Source organism: Tetrao urogallus, assembly GCF_951394365.1.
Source record: "Tetrao urogallus genome assembly, chromosome: 1".
Classification (NCBI taxonomy): Eukaryota; Metazoa; Chordata; class Aves; order Galliformes; family Phasianidae; genus Tetrao; species Tetrao urogallus.
This window is the reverse complement of record NC_136813.1, coordinates 87,218,518-87,236,603: the sequence shown is the minus strand read 5'-3', so window position 1 is coordinate 87,236,603 and position 18,086 is coordinate 87,218,518. Positions and strand designations below refer to the sequence as shown.

The 18,086-nt window shown below is 39.9% G+C and overlaps 1 protein-coding gene across 1 annotated transcript in view; it reads left to right on the top strand.

Moving 5' to 3' along the window:
• Positions 1-248: 248 nt before the first annotated feature.
• IGSF5 (immunoglobulin superfamily member 5) overlaps positions 249-18,086 on the top strand; it is a gene marked incomplete at both ends in the record, with an annotated part of 30,136 nt that continues 12,298 nt past the window's right edge. The window contains 6 exons of the mRNA XM_079533505.1: positions 249-306; positions 8,026-8,346; positions 9,374-9,682; positions 14,330-14,458; positions 15,467-15,491; positions 17,817-17,929. Coding sequence (XP_079389631.1) covers positions 249-306; positions 8,026-8,346; positions 9,374-9,682; positions 14,330-14,458; positions 15,467-15,491; positions 17,817-17,929 — 955 coding nt within the window. The remainder of the gene's footprint in view (positions 307-8,025; positions 8,347-9,373; positions 9,683-14,329; positions 14,459-15,466; positions 15,492-17,816; positions 17,930-18,086) is intronic.

Genomic DNA, 18,086 nt, shown 5'->3' with positions numbered 1-18,086 from the left:
CTGAAAGCTCAGCTACTTCTTTTCAGACAGTGGTTCTAAGACTGGGTACTGCTTTTCCTTCAACTCTTGCCTTATTTAATCATCACTCTTTGTTTGCGTTACAGGTTACATAAGGTTACGCTTAATCACAGGACGCAAAGCAGCAACTCATTACCAAGTTTCTCCGTAAGTTCTGTCCTTCAGCTTCTTCTCAAGCATTCAGTGGCTGCTGTGGCTTCCTGCCTTAGGGACCAGGAGAGAATGCTCCAATGGAGAGGTTCCAGAAGTTTGTTTTATTTCCTTTCATCTTAGCTGCCTCGCTCACAGGTAGGACATGTTCATAAACTAGGCGATGAGCCACTGTGGACAAAATGTGTGAGTTAATTTTAAAGTTATGTAAATGGCAGTTACCAGCAATATCAGGCTGAAGAGTAAATCCCACAAGGGAATTATTCAAAGTGTTTAAAATGGATAAGTTTTCATTTCAAATCTGAATGATCTAATAGCTTAGAGTGGTCTTCAGTATGGAGGATGAGCAGTTGAGGGGTGGGGAGGAGGCTGCCCTCTCACTGCCACTGAGCAGGGATTTCCCCATTTCGCTGCATCTACTCCTTACCCTAATCCTTACCCCCATCTATTCAGGTGTGCTCTTGAGGGTGTAGCCACAAAGAGCTCAATAACAGCTTATTTTGCTTCCAGAAACATGTATAAATTATGACTTTTTTTAGTTTGCCTTCAATTTACATTTTGCATGCCTGAGTCTCAAAGTGAATACAAATAGAAGGCAGAACCTTCACGAAAATGGCAATGAGGTGACTAGTTGGGTATCAGAAATTATGCTGATTTGTTTATTGTCATTTAGTTGGGGTTCTAAGAGGCACTGAAAGGATGATCTGCAGTGGGATGAGAAGGAAGGTATATTGGCTTAATAACCAATAAAAGGAAACACAATACAGCAAAACACAGTGAGTTTATTGGGCAGAGTGCTGTTCCCAGTAGAGTTATACAGGGATATGTGGTGTTCAACAAACTGCTAAACAACTCGTGAAGAGCAGTGTGAGCTGTCAGGTGGCAGACTGTGCAGGTGGTGTGGAATTACTTAGGATAGCCAAAGGCATGAAAAGACTATGAAGGTTTGCCAGAAAATGTCACGATGCCAAGTGAATCAGTAATAAAAAGCAGAAAATATTCAGTGCTAAGCATCATTTAACTGAAGATGAAGAGTAGATATCTTTGGGAAGAGAATAAGTTGCTGAGAAAGAGAGGGAATTTCAGCGCTTAGTGTCTTCAACTGGGGAAATGCGATGGCATTATATAAATCCACACAAGGCTTATGTCTCAAATACTGAATGTTGAGCTATCCCTTCCATTTCAAAGAGGACAAACAATGTCTGAGTTATTAATTGTGACAGAGGTGATATGAGGAATGAGAAGAAGATTCTGGCATTTTTTTTTCTGCCTGTAGGAAAAAAAAAATAGTAAAGACATTTTAGAGTATTTATATGGAGGTGAAGAGTGGAACGGCTAATTAGAGTTTTAGTAAGTTTTACTTGTGGCCACTAGTTCTATCAGAAAGTGGATGTAAATCAAACCAAAGTGTGTGCTTTTCTTGACAGGATGTGATCAAATAGTAAAACTCTTGGTCACTGCACATGGGAGATACCAAATTATAAATAGACTGGAAAAAAAGCTATATGCAGACATAATACAGGTGCATGTGCAACTGTTGGTTCAGGCAGTCCTCAAGTCTCATATTTTGAGACACTGAGATGTTATAGTAAGGAAGCCTCAATTTTACTTGTTTTCTTTCTTGTGTTGTCTTCTCACATTCAGAACAGGAGTTTTGTGAGTTTTAGTGGGTGTCTATTTCACTGATGCTTTTAGTCAAGCACAATTGCGATGTTTTACTGCCCCAGCTTCAAGCTGTGTTGGGGCAGCAGGCATTGCTCACACTGTGTGATGCAGCCAAGGGGCCACAGCCCACAGTGGGCAGAAAAAGTGTATTGTGGAGAGAAAAAAGTGCTATTCTTGGAAGAAGTGTCACTGCACATGGGCTACCAAGACAGCTGCATGGCAATTTGAGTATTGCCCTGGGTGGGCACCGTGCACCTTTTGGCAGCAATTGCACTGCAGGGCTGACGTAGTGTGGAATCCCAGCTTGCTGCCTGTATGTCGCATGTGCTGCTGAGATGCTCCCAGCCTGGGAACCCTTATGCCACAGTACAGGAGGAGGAGAGGTCCAGCAGCAGAGATAGAAGAGGTTGCAATAGGCCTCTTTCAAATAGTGTCAGACAAAAGATGAGAAAATGCAATTGAGGAATGTGCAGGACTTTGTGTGGGTGGCAAAAATGTCACTGAGTACCTGTAGACTGGCGTTGCTTGACTGAAATATCATATATAAGCATTTTAGAGTATTATTAAATCAGAAAATAAGCTTGTCCTTCTCTGCAGGCTTTAAGAAGCTCTAACTTAATTTGGTTTTCAAAAAGCTCAGATTCATGGCTACTGGTTTGTGAAATAAAGTTGAGATGCTCTGAAGAAAAACCTACTAAATCCAAAACCATTTATTGCAGAGCTGGGCAAAGCTGTGAGGTAAGGGAGGCAGAAAACAAGGTGCAATGAGCACAGGACTAAAGAAGGAAAGAAGAAGAAATTTTAAACAAACTGGAAGGAGAAGAGTAGAAAAATAAATAGCAAAGTAGGAAAGGACACAGATGGCACAAAAACTAAGGATAAAATACAGAGTTTTGGGAGGTTGGTAACAGCACTGAGGAGGAGAATATTTTTGAAATATCACAGTGATGATGGGGGGGAAAAAAAGAGTTATGGCAAAAGGATGAATCCATCCTGTCTTTAGTTGTGTTGCATCTAAATAGATCATTTACACAAAGAGGAAAAAGCAAGTCAGAAGAGGAGAGGAGGGAAAGAAGAAAGGTAACCATGTCTTAATGCCCTGAAATGCTGCTGAAACCTTCAGAATGACAAAGCAATTCTACAGAGTTACTTCAGGTGGGAGAGGAAAAATACCAGGGACAAAAGCAAAGGTGGTTCCTTGGAAAATGAAGTTGCTAGGTATCAGCTATGGCCCTGAGAACTGAAGAGGCAATTCTATGTCTTCAAAACCCATGGTGATGTGACAGCGAAACTGTGTGACAGGGAAGGGAATAAGGAGTTCCTGAGGGTGTTCATGTGCATTTGTGTGCTGCTGGGAAGGACAGCAACTGAAATACTGTGAACAGTTATCATATAAAGGAGACTTTCACCACTGGTGACTTCTTTATAAACATATAATAATGTGACCCAGAGGAGGTGTCCCAACTCAGCTCTGCTCTTCAAAGCTCAAGTGGTAATGCAGCATCATGAAGGCAGTCTGACACTTCCCTCGGTGAGGGAAGTCATCGGTGAGGCCGTTTGTCTGTGTGGGATTTCTTTCTGGTTGTATATGAGGAAGCAGAAGTTAAACCAGCTGTTAAGCGCTGAACACATATTTCCTGTAAAATGTGATGGCAGTCCCACCTGAAGCTTTAATTTGGCTGAAAGCAACCATCTGCAAGTTATTTTTTAAGCGCTATGTAAATGAAACCAGCAGTTTTTTTCTTACTAGTGTAAGAAACAAAGCCCAGTAAAAGAATGAAGAACACCAGCTTAAAGCACTGGTAATTCAGTTTTGTTCCCGTTTCTGTTGTGAACGTCCTCTTTGACCTTACGGAAGTTACTTTATCAGTGTTTGTATATGGGTCGAACAGTGGAACCAATTGTTGATTTGGGACCCTGTGTGCTACTGCAAGATTAAAAAAGAAATAGGCAAAAAGATAAAGAGGTGAGTTTATAATCACCAAAAATATTTTGGCAACTGGTAGAAGGCTTATAAAACTCCTTAGGTCCATATGGAGGCAAGGTTGAGCAATTTCCCATTCCTTGATTCTCCTGCCAACCATAAAATCCCCATCCAAGTCTTCTGGGCCTCTTTTCTAGATCTCAGAAATCAGTAAAAGAGCATCTATTACACAGCAGATCCTGGCTGGTGGAAGAAGATGTAGATTCCACCATATCTGTGGACAAATAAAACACAATTATGTTAGATAAATCAAAGGATAACACATACCTACCATATACACCTACTATATTCTCCTGATGAGATGAAAACAATATTAACCCTGTACTGTTAGAGCAAATGATCACCAATTATTCATGTTTGGCAATAGATTTCAAGCCTGTAGTGATACTCACAGACGTGATCACATATCAGTGTACTGGAAGTCACATCATTTATTCAGAGCTGCGGCAAACCACTATGCTCCTTAAGAGAGAGAAGTGTTTGCACAGGCTAAGAAATAAAACACAAATGCACAGATGAGAGTTAGCATTAAGAGGAACAGTATGAATAAGTACTGCACTCCTTCATGAGCAACTAAATGAATTTTAGTGTTAACTCTGAGGAAGTTTGCGGTCAGCTGAGTCCATCATCATGGTAGAAGTTTTTGTCTGCCTAAGCCAACTAGGAAAAATGCACACACAGAGTGAAAATCAGAAATCTCAACACATCCATGTGTTATAGACTATAGCTGTAAAAGGACTAGTATTGTCAAGGCTGGTTACAATATGAGGGGAAAAAAATAATTCAAACGTGTTTGGGCTCAGGACAGCGTCTCAAGGTCAGCAATATCTGTTTGAACAGGAATCACAGCACTTAGACGCTGAGTACCAGGGAAAAGGAACATACTATATGGCAAATGGTCTCACTGGAACGCACTTCATCAGTACGTGTTCATTAGAAATCTTGTAGCTCTGTAAATAATACCATCCACATACACATGGACAATCTCTTACATTCAGAAAGTGACAAAGAGAGGAGAGACGAGAGCTTTTAGTCACTTTATTGTGTTAAATGTTATATGGGTGGATAGTGATAAGACAAGGGGGAATGGTTTTAAACTGAGATGGGAGGTTTAGGTTAGATATTAGGAGGAAGTTTTTCCCTCTGAGGGTGGTGACACACTGGAACAAGTTGTGGATGCCCCATCCCTGAGAGGCATTCAAGGCCAGGCTGGATGTGGCTCTGGGCAGCCTGATCTGATGGTTGGCAACCCTACACACAGTAGGGGGGTTGAAACTAGATGATCTTTGAGGTCTTTTTCAACCCAGGCCAGTCTATGATTTATAAAGCAATGTATTAAGGCATGCCTTTCGATTGGATTGCTGAGTTGGTCTTCAAGGTGTTTCTTGTTTTAAAACATTTCAGTTCACCTTTACAAGACTGAAACTTTGAGGAAATGTTACTGGAAAAATTGTTCTACTAAGTTGAACAAAAATATGCTTTATCATATCTTATCTGGCTTTATTAGCTATCAGTAGAAGTGACGCTTTTTATTTAATGTTTTCTTGCTCATATACAGATATGCTCTGAAAAATGGTAGAGGTAACATAAGGAAGGTGGAAAATATCTGTAAAGTTTTTTTATAAACATGAGAGAACTCAGTGTCAAGCACACAAAGATCCAGCTAGGTTGTTAAAAACCTGCAAAACAAAGGCTGAAAGTACTCTGTCCACCCACTGTGTGTGTTTGAAGAAAGAGAGGAGCTATTTATATAAAAGAACAATTCTTGGCACAAAACTGCGTAGATATAAACTACCTGGGATTAAGTGGGAGCTGGGAATTAAAAAATGGTGTTGATGTAGGGACAATGGGATTACAGGCCATGTGCCAGGAGAGCCTGCTCAGAGGTTCTGCTTGTGAAGTTGTAACTGAGATAGGGCTCCTGTAAGGTTTATGCAAGTACTAAACCTCCCTTTCATGTGAAACAATACAGCATATACTTCCCTTCTCATGCCAGCTAATGACCAAATGAAAAATGAATTTTTCAGTAATTTGTAAATGAATCCATTAATAATTAAACTACATAAAATGAACCAAACCTGAGTTGAACAAAACCTGTAAAAATTACATCATTGTCCTGAATACAGTTAACACTGGAGTAGCAGTCATTTCATATTTTCTGTCTCCTGGAAAATAATTATACACTTATACTCAGGCTGAATTTGCAGACATGGAGTTTTAATTACACTGCTATGGACCATAGCATCTAAATGCTGTAATTATGCAGAGCTACAGCTTGAATCATTAGGATAACACTGGCAATACTGCTGCTTTCTCAGGATGAATGTTTGGCAGAAAGTGATAAAACTTGGCACTGAGGAATGTCTCACTGGCTGGACTGCAGAGAGCTTGTAGAATCTCAGTCCTTAAAAGTGATGCCTAGTGATAGAGGAGCCTGCAATGTGAGTCTTCCTTCCCCACTTCACTTTACCTGCAAACAGCATGGCTGTGGGTGTCAATAACTTATTGAAGCAGTGACAGTGCCTTAGTAAAACTAATGACAGTATACATTTTGGGTTCTGCTCTACAAGAAAGACATTAATTAAACCTGAGTGAGTTCAGTAGGAGGCCATTAAAGTGGTCATGGGCTGGATGGAGCACTTGCCCTTTGAGAAGCAGCTGACAGAGCAAGGCCTGTTTAGCTTGGGGAAGAGAGAGCTGTGGGGGAACTTAGAGTAGACTGCATGCAGTGGAGCAGTTTGCCTGGAAAAACTGTGTGGTCTCTGTCATCTTTAGAGGTTTTTCTCCAGACCTGACTGGATAAAGCTGTGAGCAACATGTTCTAACCTTGGAGATGACCCTGCTTTGAGATGGAGGTTGGACTGAGGTCAGAGGTCCCTTTCAACCTGAATTACTGGATGACTATTTTGTCATCTACTCCTTGAAAGCCATGGGTAGTAGCCTTTTTTCTACTGCACATGAACATAACATGTTCTGGAGAATCATAGAACCATCACAGTTGGAAAAGACCTACAGATCATCCAGTCCAACTGTCCACCTATCACAACAGAACGTAGCCAAAACCCATAGGGATTCGCACAAGAACAAAGACCCAGAGAAGCAGGTTCCCAGTTTCACACAGAAGTATTCTACTGAGTCCTATTCCCTAAGAACAACCCAGATTATTTCCGGGGTATCTTAATGTTTGAAGATTTGTCCCTCAGGAAATACAATGTTCTCCCTCTGATTAATATTTTAAGATTTGTCTATTTCCACTGAATATTTCTGGGATGAAAGTCACAGCTCCTGCATTGAAAAGAGGCTGTCTATCTTTGTTCTTCACTTTCTACTTCTTACTTTCTAGAAGCAAGTGCTTCTGCCTTCTCTTGCACAGGAGATCTACCACCTGCCTGGGCAACAGCTGCAGGCAGATTCCTCTGAGGGCAATATGAGATCCTGAGCCTGTAGACAAAGACAAGAAAACAAAATGCCACAATTAGAAGTGAGCTTTTGGTTCTGTAGAATAGAAGCTAAGCTTCATGGTACTTCTAAGGAGAAAAACTCATGAAGTCAAGTTCTGGTTAGTAGAAAACCTGAAATGGTGGGTAATGTATGGGGTGCTTGCAAGAGGAATAAGAGAAGAGGTAGGTGAATAGGGGAAGGTATATGGAAAGATGCAAAAAATCAGTGGCAATCTCAGTTATGGAAAGAAAACTATACACTGTCCTTTATTCATTTAAAATCTAGATATCTCGTGTATTTTCCTGTCTAAAAGTCTACTACTGCTAGACACTATAGAAAACAAGGCAAGAATACTTCTGAAAGCATCAGGTACTATTGGCTGTCAGAGAGGAGGGAAATGCCAGCTCAAAATTGTCACCAGCTTTTCCCAAAAATGCTTAATACCCTAGTGCTCCTTGTAAGCCAGGACTGTGGTTTTTCAGCTTTCAAATGCTGACTTCAAGTCAGATGTCTCTGTTGGTGATAATTATAAAATCATAGAATCCTTAGAGTTGGAAGGGGCCTTTAAAGGCCATCTAGTCCAACTCCCCTGTAATGAACAAGATATCCATAGCTAGATCAGGTTGCTCAGAGCATAAACTAGCCTGATCTTGAATATTTCCAGGAATGAGACTTCCACCACAACTCTGGACAACCTGTTCCAGTGCCTCACCACTCTCACTGTGAAATACTTTCATATTTACAGGTTGTTTTCTTTTTCCTTCCAGGTCTTAGCTTTTGTTATTCTATTCTGGATGGCCCTACTAATGCTACAGTCCTTGCTGGTTCAGAAGCCCGGTTTAATTGCACAGTGGCAAGTGGATGGAAAATTCTCATTTGGTTATTGAATGCAAATCCTGTCCTCACTGTTACAAATTCTCACGGACCTATTGAAACATCAGATCGCTTCACCTCTCATAGCTATAACAACAGTCAAAGTTTCACCTCAGAGCTGATCGTCCACAACACCCAGCTAAATGACTCTGGAAAAATTGAGTGCAGCATCCAGAAGCCTGATGGTAGCAGCTTTGCCTTTCTTTCTGTGCAAGGTGTGTATAGCCACCAGTAGAAAGCTATTTTATTATCTCACGTTTAAAGAAATCCTCTGATTGATTGTGCAAATTACCCTGTGAAGGAGTATGTGCTCTCATTTACTATAATTTGTCTCCACGGAGGACCTTGTGTTAATTTTAGTCAAAGTAGGTTTCAGTCACAAAGTGCCATTAAAAAGGCTTGAACTGCCCTTGTTTCTCCTGTTATATCTCTTATTCTTCATTGGACTACATTAAGCACCAGAAGTCTGTACCAGGCCCACTGGCAGTCAGTCAAAATGGATCTTTTGCCTAGAAACATTATGGATTACCTTTACTCCTCTCTTTCTTTGTACCTGGGCCTTCTGCTATCTTTAGGACAGATTTCTCTCCTGCTGTCTGATTTAAGAATCAATCTGTAGCCCACTTTTTGAGTTTGATTTAATGATGTGCAGAAGTAAAGTCTTTGAGACACAAGGTGATACTTTTAATGTGATGGCTGTCACAAACTACCATTTCCAAAGAAGAAAATGCTCCTGCATTATCAAGTCCCTGAGTATGAGATCTTTTTGTTCTCTTCAAAGCATCAGTAGTTACAGAATGCAGCCAGTAAAGCAGTATCTAATGATCAGACACTGTCCATTTCAGAGTTGCTTCATGTGATGGGAATATCTCACCTGTCTGTAAACGTTTCTTGGTAAGGTTTCCAAAGCCATACTTAAAGATTATCGAGAAACTCTTATTTGATTGTGTTGTCCTTCAGCTAGAAAAATAATGCCTAAAAAGTGTAATTTCCTGTTTTTTAATGAAAAGATATTGAAAGTTAAGAGTAGTGCTTTAAGCATACTGAACAATGTGCCAATTTAGATGCAACATCTGGTTCTTTATATCATGAATATCTTATGTCAGTGTTAATCATCTGTTTTAAAATTCACGTCTCAACGTATAGCTAATTTAGGTTGACAAAATAAGATTTAAAACTACTGGGTAGAAGGCAATGTGGCTAAATATTGTGAAAGAACAAAACCTCTTTTCCCTCCTACAGTTAATGGATCTTTACTCATGAAAAACAGCACCTTAATAGTTAAAGAGAACACAACAGTTGAAGTTGTTTGTGAAGCCATAGGATGGGCTCCAGCTCCAGAAATTACCTGGATGACAAATGACTCTCTCGTTGATAAGTCGAGGTATGTTACCCAGCAAAGTCAAGGATCTAACAGCCTCCACAACGCCCTGAGTGTCCTGACTTTGACTCCAGTGAATACTGAGATTTTGACATGTTTAGCTGATATAGAAGCACTCCCTAGCCCTCAGAATGCAACCATAGCTGTTATTGTTGGCAACTCTACTCTAGGTAAGTGAATGCTTTTTTATACTTTGTCTGTTCTATTTTCTCAGAACTGTGCTTTACATTTTGTATTGCTTTGAAAAGGCTTTCATTTGTAACTAAAATACTGTTAGATATGCAAAGGTGATAGAATTAGGACTTGATAGTTACATCTGATATGTAAGTACAGGAAACTTCACTTTTGTGAAAGAACTGGTACAAGTCTAATGAACCACAAAGTCCACTTAGATCAAAGAGTCATTGGGCCTGTAAGCCTCTCCTATTATGGTCTCTTTCACGTTGTAGAGGAACATGAAAATTCCACTACAGCAACATATGTAAAACTCTTGGAACAGTGCATCAGTTGCTTTTAATTGACTTTTCTTTAGGGAAATTCAAGGTTGCATATTAAACTAAGCATGAGTGTTGAGCAAATCTTTCAAGAACTACTAGCAAACATTTGATAACCCTAAATATTGTTGCTAGTGTTGTCAGCATTTTTTTGGTAATGCTGTTCATCTTTGACCTCATTGATGACCCTTGAAAATGTATTCCAGAATTTTACATGCTCATAATATTAGGATGTTCATAAAAAAAGTTTTGTCTGATTTGCCCTGACAATGTGAAACAAAGTTAGTGTTACATTCCCATTGAAGATCTAAATTCATGATTTTGAGGAATCCTATGTAAAATGCTTTTCCATAACACAGCAAGAACAACTAAGACACAGCATCTCTTCACAATTTAGCAATAGTTTAATGCAGATGGGGAGACAATCGCAGATCGTCCTTGGGAGCATTTCTGTATAGGGACTGGGCAAGCATCTCAACTATAAAGCAGAGGACTCTCAAGACAAGCTGAGTCTGAGGAGCTAATAGCATGGCAGGTAGTCAGGGTTATTCGATATAGCTACACTGCTGAGATAGTGACACAATCCACCACACAGTGACATCCCTTTTATTAGTCTTAGTCCATGGGAAATGCATGGGTTATTTGGAGTATTTTCTTCTTCACAGTGAGTCTATGTAACCCCATCTGCCTTCTGTGTGTAGAGTAGGGCCTCAAATCTGTGTTTCTCTTCATGATGTGGTGAGCACTATGAACTTCTATGATCACACTGACAGCTTCTCTTGATGAACTGATTATTCTAGGTGAATATACCATACCCAAAACATTCTCATAGAGTTTTGATAAAGGGTATAATATAGAAGTTTTTACATATAAACAACTGAAAAGGTTGAGTAATTTTGCCTCTAATGTATGAATCATTATTAGCAAATCTTTTCAGAAGTACTTGCTCTGTAATGCAATTGAAAAAGTTCATTTCAACATTATTAATGTGATTATTTTGTAGTCAGATTGCTCCTAATGACTAAGCAAAATAGAACTACCCTGAGGAAATCAATAAATTCCTTTGCCTACTTGTTTGTGAAGTACTGAGGTATACACCCTCGGTTTCCATAGCTACTCATTGTAAATCAGAAGAGGAGAAAAACAGATGTCATGAAGCACAATTAGTGTATAATTAGTGATTGTGTAGGGCCATCTTTCATTGCTTTTTGGAAAAATTATTTTGCAGCATCAGACACTCAAAATCTGTCAGCATTTGAGCATATGAAGTCTACAGATTATTAGAATGAAATAGACCTGACATTTATGACAGAGGACGATATGTAATGTACATCGCACATGAAATTTCAAACCTTGTTTGGTTTTTCATAAACAGACTCAACCTTGGCTATTTGTCAGGAATAAGACATTGTCAGGAATAAGAAGACTTAAGGTGTTTGAAGCTCTTGTATTATACAGTTCAGCATTCACTTAAAAGCTTGAGGAATCTAATTCCTCCAAGTTCTTGATGAGCAGTACTTGTTTATTCATGAAAACGGCATCCCAAAGCCCTCTGAGCCCCCTTCAGCCAGCCATCACCTCACCAGTATTCTTCCTACATGTCTAGATCACTCCTCATCTCAAAACTCTTCATATGGCTAACAAATTGACACCATCAGTTACTCATCCTGATAGGGTACCTCACTCCCAGCAAAATTTGGCTGAGTTGCAGATTTGGGAATTTCTATGAAGTTACTGCAACAGATGTATTCACAAAGCTGTTCTTGAAAATGAGGCTCTTGGCAAAGTCCCTTAGCTGGTCCCAAGTTCTTTGTGGCATCAGTGTTGACTCCATGTGGTCTTTGGACTGCAGTAATGGAGAGTGAGGATATGCCAGGTGCCTGATCTTCCTTTGTTTTTTCTTCGCCAGAAAATTCCAAAGTGTTCAACAAGTGATGTCCACCTTTGTTCAGTCTCTAGTTTCTCCTTTGGCATCAGCATGTGCCAGAGAAAATTCCTTTCCTTAAAGTACTTTACACAAGGCTGCTTTAAGAAGAGTACTTGAAGGGAGCTTATAAGTAAGAAGGGGACTGACTAACAGCGACATTTAAAGCAGAATGGCTTTAAATGACAAGGGGGGAGATTTAAGCTTAGATGTTAGGAAGAAATTCTTTCCTCAGAGGGTGGTGAGGTGTTGGCACAGCTGCCCAAAGAAGCTGTGCTGTCCCATCCTTGGAGATGCTTGCGGCCAGTTTGGATGGGGCCCTGTGGAATGAGGAAGTGGCTTTCTTCACACTGTACACCTAATGTAATTTGATGTGGATTTACTCCTACTTTCATACTGAACTGGCAGCCCTTGTGTTCATATCTGCTGGTCTCAGTTCCAGTTTCTTGCCTCTATAGCTAAGTAGTTATGTCTTTCATATTTTAGTCTTAGTGAAATCCCTGTGGCTTGCTTTATGAAACAAAACAGAGCACAATACATACATTTTTGCAGTATTTCTGGACAGAAATATTGTGAACAAGTTCCTCACCAATTGTATTCACAATTGATTACAGTCTGCAGATTTAACTACTAGTCTGCAGGTTGCTCAATGTTTGTTTTCTCTAATTGTCAGATGAATTTCAAAACATGCTGATCGTGCATCAAGCTATTTGTTCCAGACTTCTACGATCCTAATCAAAATTACCCAAAATTTGGAGAATTCAGACTAACAAAGGCCCAAGCTTTGTAGGAGACTCTGGTCCTGTGTCTCTGCAATCTGAAGCCAAAAAAAAAACGAAAAACAACCCAGGTGCTCCAGGCAAATTTGTAGATAGAATTCATTTGCTTCTTTATTCTTGCCATAAGTAAAGCAGCACGTACTTTGGGTCACGCATCTGGGGAAACTCTATTACACTGTATGGTTGCCTGCAGTCTGCATTGCTGTGGTATCTCTCCCAGATGCCGTCAGTTACATACGGCCATGTGATTATTAACTGGGACTTCTAATGAGGAGTGACAATCGTAAACCCCATCTGTTGGGGCACTGTCAAGTTTGGATATGTTTCTCATGTGTCATTTGGATCAAAAGCTTGTTTCTAAACAACTGTCAAAGCAATTTGGTGGCTGCTTTTCAAAGGGTACACAAATTAGGGGTGCTTCTAGCATGTTTGGTCAAAACCAAATGGTACAGTGATGTGACAGTCAGACCTGACAGCTTCCTTGTGCATCCAGCTGTGTGAGGAATGCGAGGTATTCTTAACATATTGTGATGTAGGAGTTTTGTTGGTGGAACTGGTTGCTGTGAATGCATTTCCTAAGACATTTAATTATCCTGATATCACCCCATCTATCACTGTGCATTACAGTAAATTAAAAAAAAAAAAAAGAGAGAGAGAGAGAAAAAGGAAAGAAAAAAATGAAAAAAAGGAATAATTTATTGTTATGAAAATGCCAGTAGTAAAGATGGTTTGGTAGCTTCAGTGTTCTGAATTGTGCTTCTCTTTACCTTTTTAAGTGTTCAGTGCACTTTAAGTGGATAAATGATGAGCTACAAAGTATGTTGAAAATTTAAACACCTGCTGAAATTAGTGGGAGAAATCCCAAGATGGGATTTATTGTAAAATCTCATCTACAGGCTGGAGATCTCCATCAGTGCTAGAAACCTAAAACTGTCACTGTGGTCAGTGGTGAGAAATGGAAGCTTCTTCAGAACAGATCATTTCATCCAGAGGGACACATACACATTTGGCCAGATGTGTTGTAGCCTAAAATAGCTCGTTTCTCTACACTGACAAGTGCAGCTAGGTAAGGTGTTTAATACCTGTCAGAATTGAATATTTATACCTTCTCCTAACCCCAAATATCTTCAAAGGATGATGGGGGACTCAACATAACTACAGAATAAAGTTTTGTTTGGAATATTAGAGATGTGTATATTTCAGAAAGAGGAATAGCTGTTGGAAAAGTTACAAATGTGATAAAGAATTTTCTTTTGGAACCATTCTAAATTCTTGGAGACAACCCATAAATACAGAGATCATGGCTTGGATAACACGGCTTCCTTGCTAGATAGTACCTTGGTGAGGCACAGGCTGCCCAGGGAGGTGGTGGAGTCACCATCTCCCTGGAAGTGTTCAAGAGCCATGTGGATGTGGCACTGAGGGACGTGGGCAGTGGGCAAGGTGGGGTGGGCTGATGGTTGGACTGGGTGATTCTTAGAGGTCTTTCCAACCTTAATGATTCTATGAGCTTATGATTCTAATCTATACGCAGTTAATAGTTTCTCGCAGAAAAAGTCAATATTATGAAAACAATGTTTTGAGTCTCTGATAATACAATTTATCCATTTAATTTAACAGATGGCAATTACAGTGAAGACAGCACAAGCACGTGGGTTATTGCAGTAGCAGTTGTGTTTTCAATTGTTGGTTTTATTCTTCTGATAATTCTTATTTGGGTTGTCGTGCGCTGTTGCTGCCTAAAGAAAGGTAAGTGGAACTTCATAATTGGCCTATACCTTAAAAAACAAAAAACAAAACAAAACAAAACAAACTAGATATAAACTACTTATGGAGTGCAGAGATGTGTAAGCAGATGAGTGAGCAGAGTGATCATGCTCTTAACCATGACCTGGTTAAGATGATCCTTACCTTCCCCTTGTTTCTCCTATAACTTGTTCCAAACTATGAGGGCTGCTCCAAAAGCAATGCCTCCTGTTTCATTATGTTGGCCCACAACATCAGAGGTTGATGTTGGTGGGATGGCAGTAGTGGTTGAGTGTTCCTATCAGTATTCCATTCGATTTTGTTGCTGGTGACAGCAGCAGAGGGGGCAGTCTGACACAAAGGCATCTGACACAGAAGTGTGTATGAAGCAAAGGTGTGTCACTGAGTTTATCTGTGTGGAAAAAAATAACACCTACTGATATTCCTCAATGCTTGTTGAGCGTTAATGGAGACCAAACAGTGGCTGTGAGCACAGTGAGGCAGTGGGGGGTGCATTTCAGTGGCAATGCCTCCCCACTGCTGATGCAGATGTTTACAAGCATGCATGCAGACTCTTGTTCATTGCTGGCAAAAGCAGAGCTAATGGTGGTGGCTATGTTGACAAATAGTGTTTTGTAGCTGAGAATTTGCTCTATCAAAGAGTGTTTGCATGCTCTTGACACTCTGTATCTATTGTAGTTTCCATGGAAATAACTAAGAGGCATTACTTTTGGAGTGACCTGTATCATCAGTGACACACATTAACCTTCACATTACCCAGAAGGGCATTTCAGGAGTATATTAACCTTCAGTGGTGTGTAGTTCCTACAATGAGGTTATTTGCTGAAGCATATTGGCAGTTCCTAGTTTTCTTACGGTGTGAGCCACTCTGCAGGGATATTGCAGTTCTGCACATAAGGAGAAGAGATTCTCCTAAGGGCAGCTCTCTACAGGTCATACTTTATTTCCCAGCATTTTAACGTGTTTTTTTTTTTTTTTTACCCCTCTCAGGATCCACATATGAAAATGAAGTGAGGTAAGATGAACACGTCGGGATAATTTTTTTCCTTTTAACCGGGCTCTTTCAGGCCTCTGCAGTGTGGTCATAGGGATGTGCCAGTTTCCGTGCCCCACTGCAGGGGGAGGGTGCAAATCAAACGCTCACTTACAGGAGAAACCTCCGGGTGCTGGGTGTTTGCAAGCGCTTCCACAGGAGGTCACTGCGAGCCCGTGGCTCCGCGGGGAGCGAATCGTGGCTCTGTCGAGGTTCCTTAGTGCCAAACTATAAAGTAACATAAAGAAAAAACTAAAAAAAACCCCACAAATATCTGAGTATCAACACTTGATCTTTTGTGAAGGTCTGTCGGCATTTTTTTTTTTTTTTTTTGAAGAAATGGAGAAATCAAAAGCAAAAAACAGCACTGTTTTCTCTCTTGAGGAAATGATGCTAATTATGCCGTACTGGTAAACTTCCTTGAGATTTCTTTGTTTATGATACTGAATTAATCATTTTTACCAAGTCTATCTATATAAATAGTGCAGGACTACATCAGTAGGGAACAGGAGGTCTAAAGGAAGCACAACCTGCATAACAGTTCTGGTATGAATAAAACACTAGAAAACATTTTTGCTTGGATTCTGACTTGATTCTGCCAAAAGCCCTTTGCAGGGATCAGCACTGCTGCAACAAAATTGATTATACATTCAGAGAGGTTTCTGCTTAGTGTGGGGATGGTACAGCCATGTGAATGTCCTTCCCAGAACCCCACCTTGCTGGCAGTGCCCTTAGAGGGTCTGCATGCTGCCTTCCTGAGCAGATCCAGAATGAGGTTTAGTGTTCAGTTTTCCCTATTTCTTTGCATCTGATCTGGTGCAAGTGGGGTTACGTCTTCATGAAATAATCTTAGTATAGTAAAACTCCAGTTTTGCAATTAACTTTATGCATGGGTTGTCATTCCAGCTCCCTAAAAGTTGCCTACAGTCTGAAAGTTAAGCAAAAGCTTAGTTAAATGCTTAAGCACTGGGATGAATCCAGGCTCATCAGCTTCGTTAGGAAAAGTCAGTGCTGACAGTTCTGCAAAATTTTGATATGTGCAAGCAGTGCCACTGAATTCATACAAACCTCTTAGAATCTCTTTCAGATTTTTTTTTTTTTTCTCAGAGGGGAGTCTACATGCAGTAAAAAGAATGATAGTTGTCCAGATGTTGGCAGCTATGTTGGGGTATTAACAAAGAAGGAGTCAGAGCAGAGATGTGCTGTTTCACTTCCCCCAGTGTTTATTTTTAACTTGGCTGTTTACCTTTCAGTATCTCCCACACATCTGTAATTCCTTTCACTTGGCTACAGCTCAATCTGTTGAGACAAAGAGATCAGATAAGAGATCAGATGAAGACTATCATGTAACATATGAAAGTGGTATTACTAAACAATTGCTCCTCCCTAACAACCGTGGCAAGCTTCTTAGAGGCACTTAACAGGTTTATCCTGTGAAAAAGCCATGTAGTCGTAGCTGGCTCATCAGGTGTACTTCAATAACATTCATCTGAAGCTCTACGGATCTGTGAAGTTATTTATCCTAATTGAACATAAAAAAACTAGAGGGAGCAGTTTCCACAAATGCTGTTGAGAGTATTTCCCCTTTTCTATACAAATCCCTGGATTATTACAGTCCCATTACCAATTTATGCTTGTCATGCCAAAAACAAAGATAGACCTGGGACTATCCCAGAGAGGAACCTATGGTTGGAACAAATGAATAGTAGCATGTGGAACTTCTAATGTAAACTTTGAGTAGAAATTCTCTTCTTCCTCACCACGTTGCCATGCAGATTATCATTCTGCAAGTTCACAGCTGTGTAACTTTAACAAAGGAAGTTCTATCATCTTCACTGTGACTGTGTGCATGCACACAGTAAATTAGCTTTGTAGTGTACAGATGAATCACTTGGGAACTAACTGCATTGATGTGAACTAACATGCTTTCTTTTTACAATAGTTCAATAGTTCAATCAAAAAATGGTCAGTTGCTATAGGTGACCCAGCTGGTATTCCCTTATTGTGCCACTGACTACTCTGTAATTCCAGATTAGAGATCAAAATTAATTTCCTGTGGTGTAAAAGAGTCTTCACTGCCTATGAAGATCACTCAGCTTATTTTTGTTCTTGCTTTAAACAGAACTTCACAGGTAATATTTACATAGGATGAGATTTGCAATAGTTGAATAACTGGAAGCCCCAGCTATATTTTGCAAATATAGTTTTCAGAAGTAGAGCATAAAATATTTTCTCTGCCTTCTATCCAAGAGTTCTTATAATGAAGTTCCAGTGATGTTCTTGTTTGTTTGTTTGTTTTTTCCCTAGGAAAATTTCAGTTAAGAAGAAAACAGATGACCATTTGGGAAACAGACAAAGGAGAGGTAGTGAAAATCAGGGATACATTCCAGAGGAACCACATTACACAAGACAAATCCCAAGTGAGTGAATTGCTTATGCCTCTCAACAAAGGCATTTTGGGCAACAAGTCATGCAATTAAATTATAAGATTTCACAGCACCTCGTTAAGGATTTGTGAGACACATGAGTGGTTATTGAGGGGGACTGAGAACTAGCTGAGTGGCAGAGCTAGAGTGT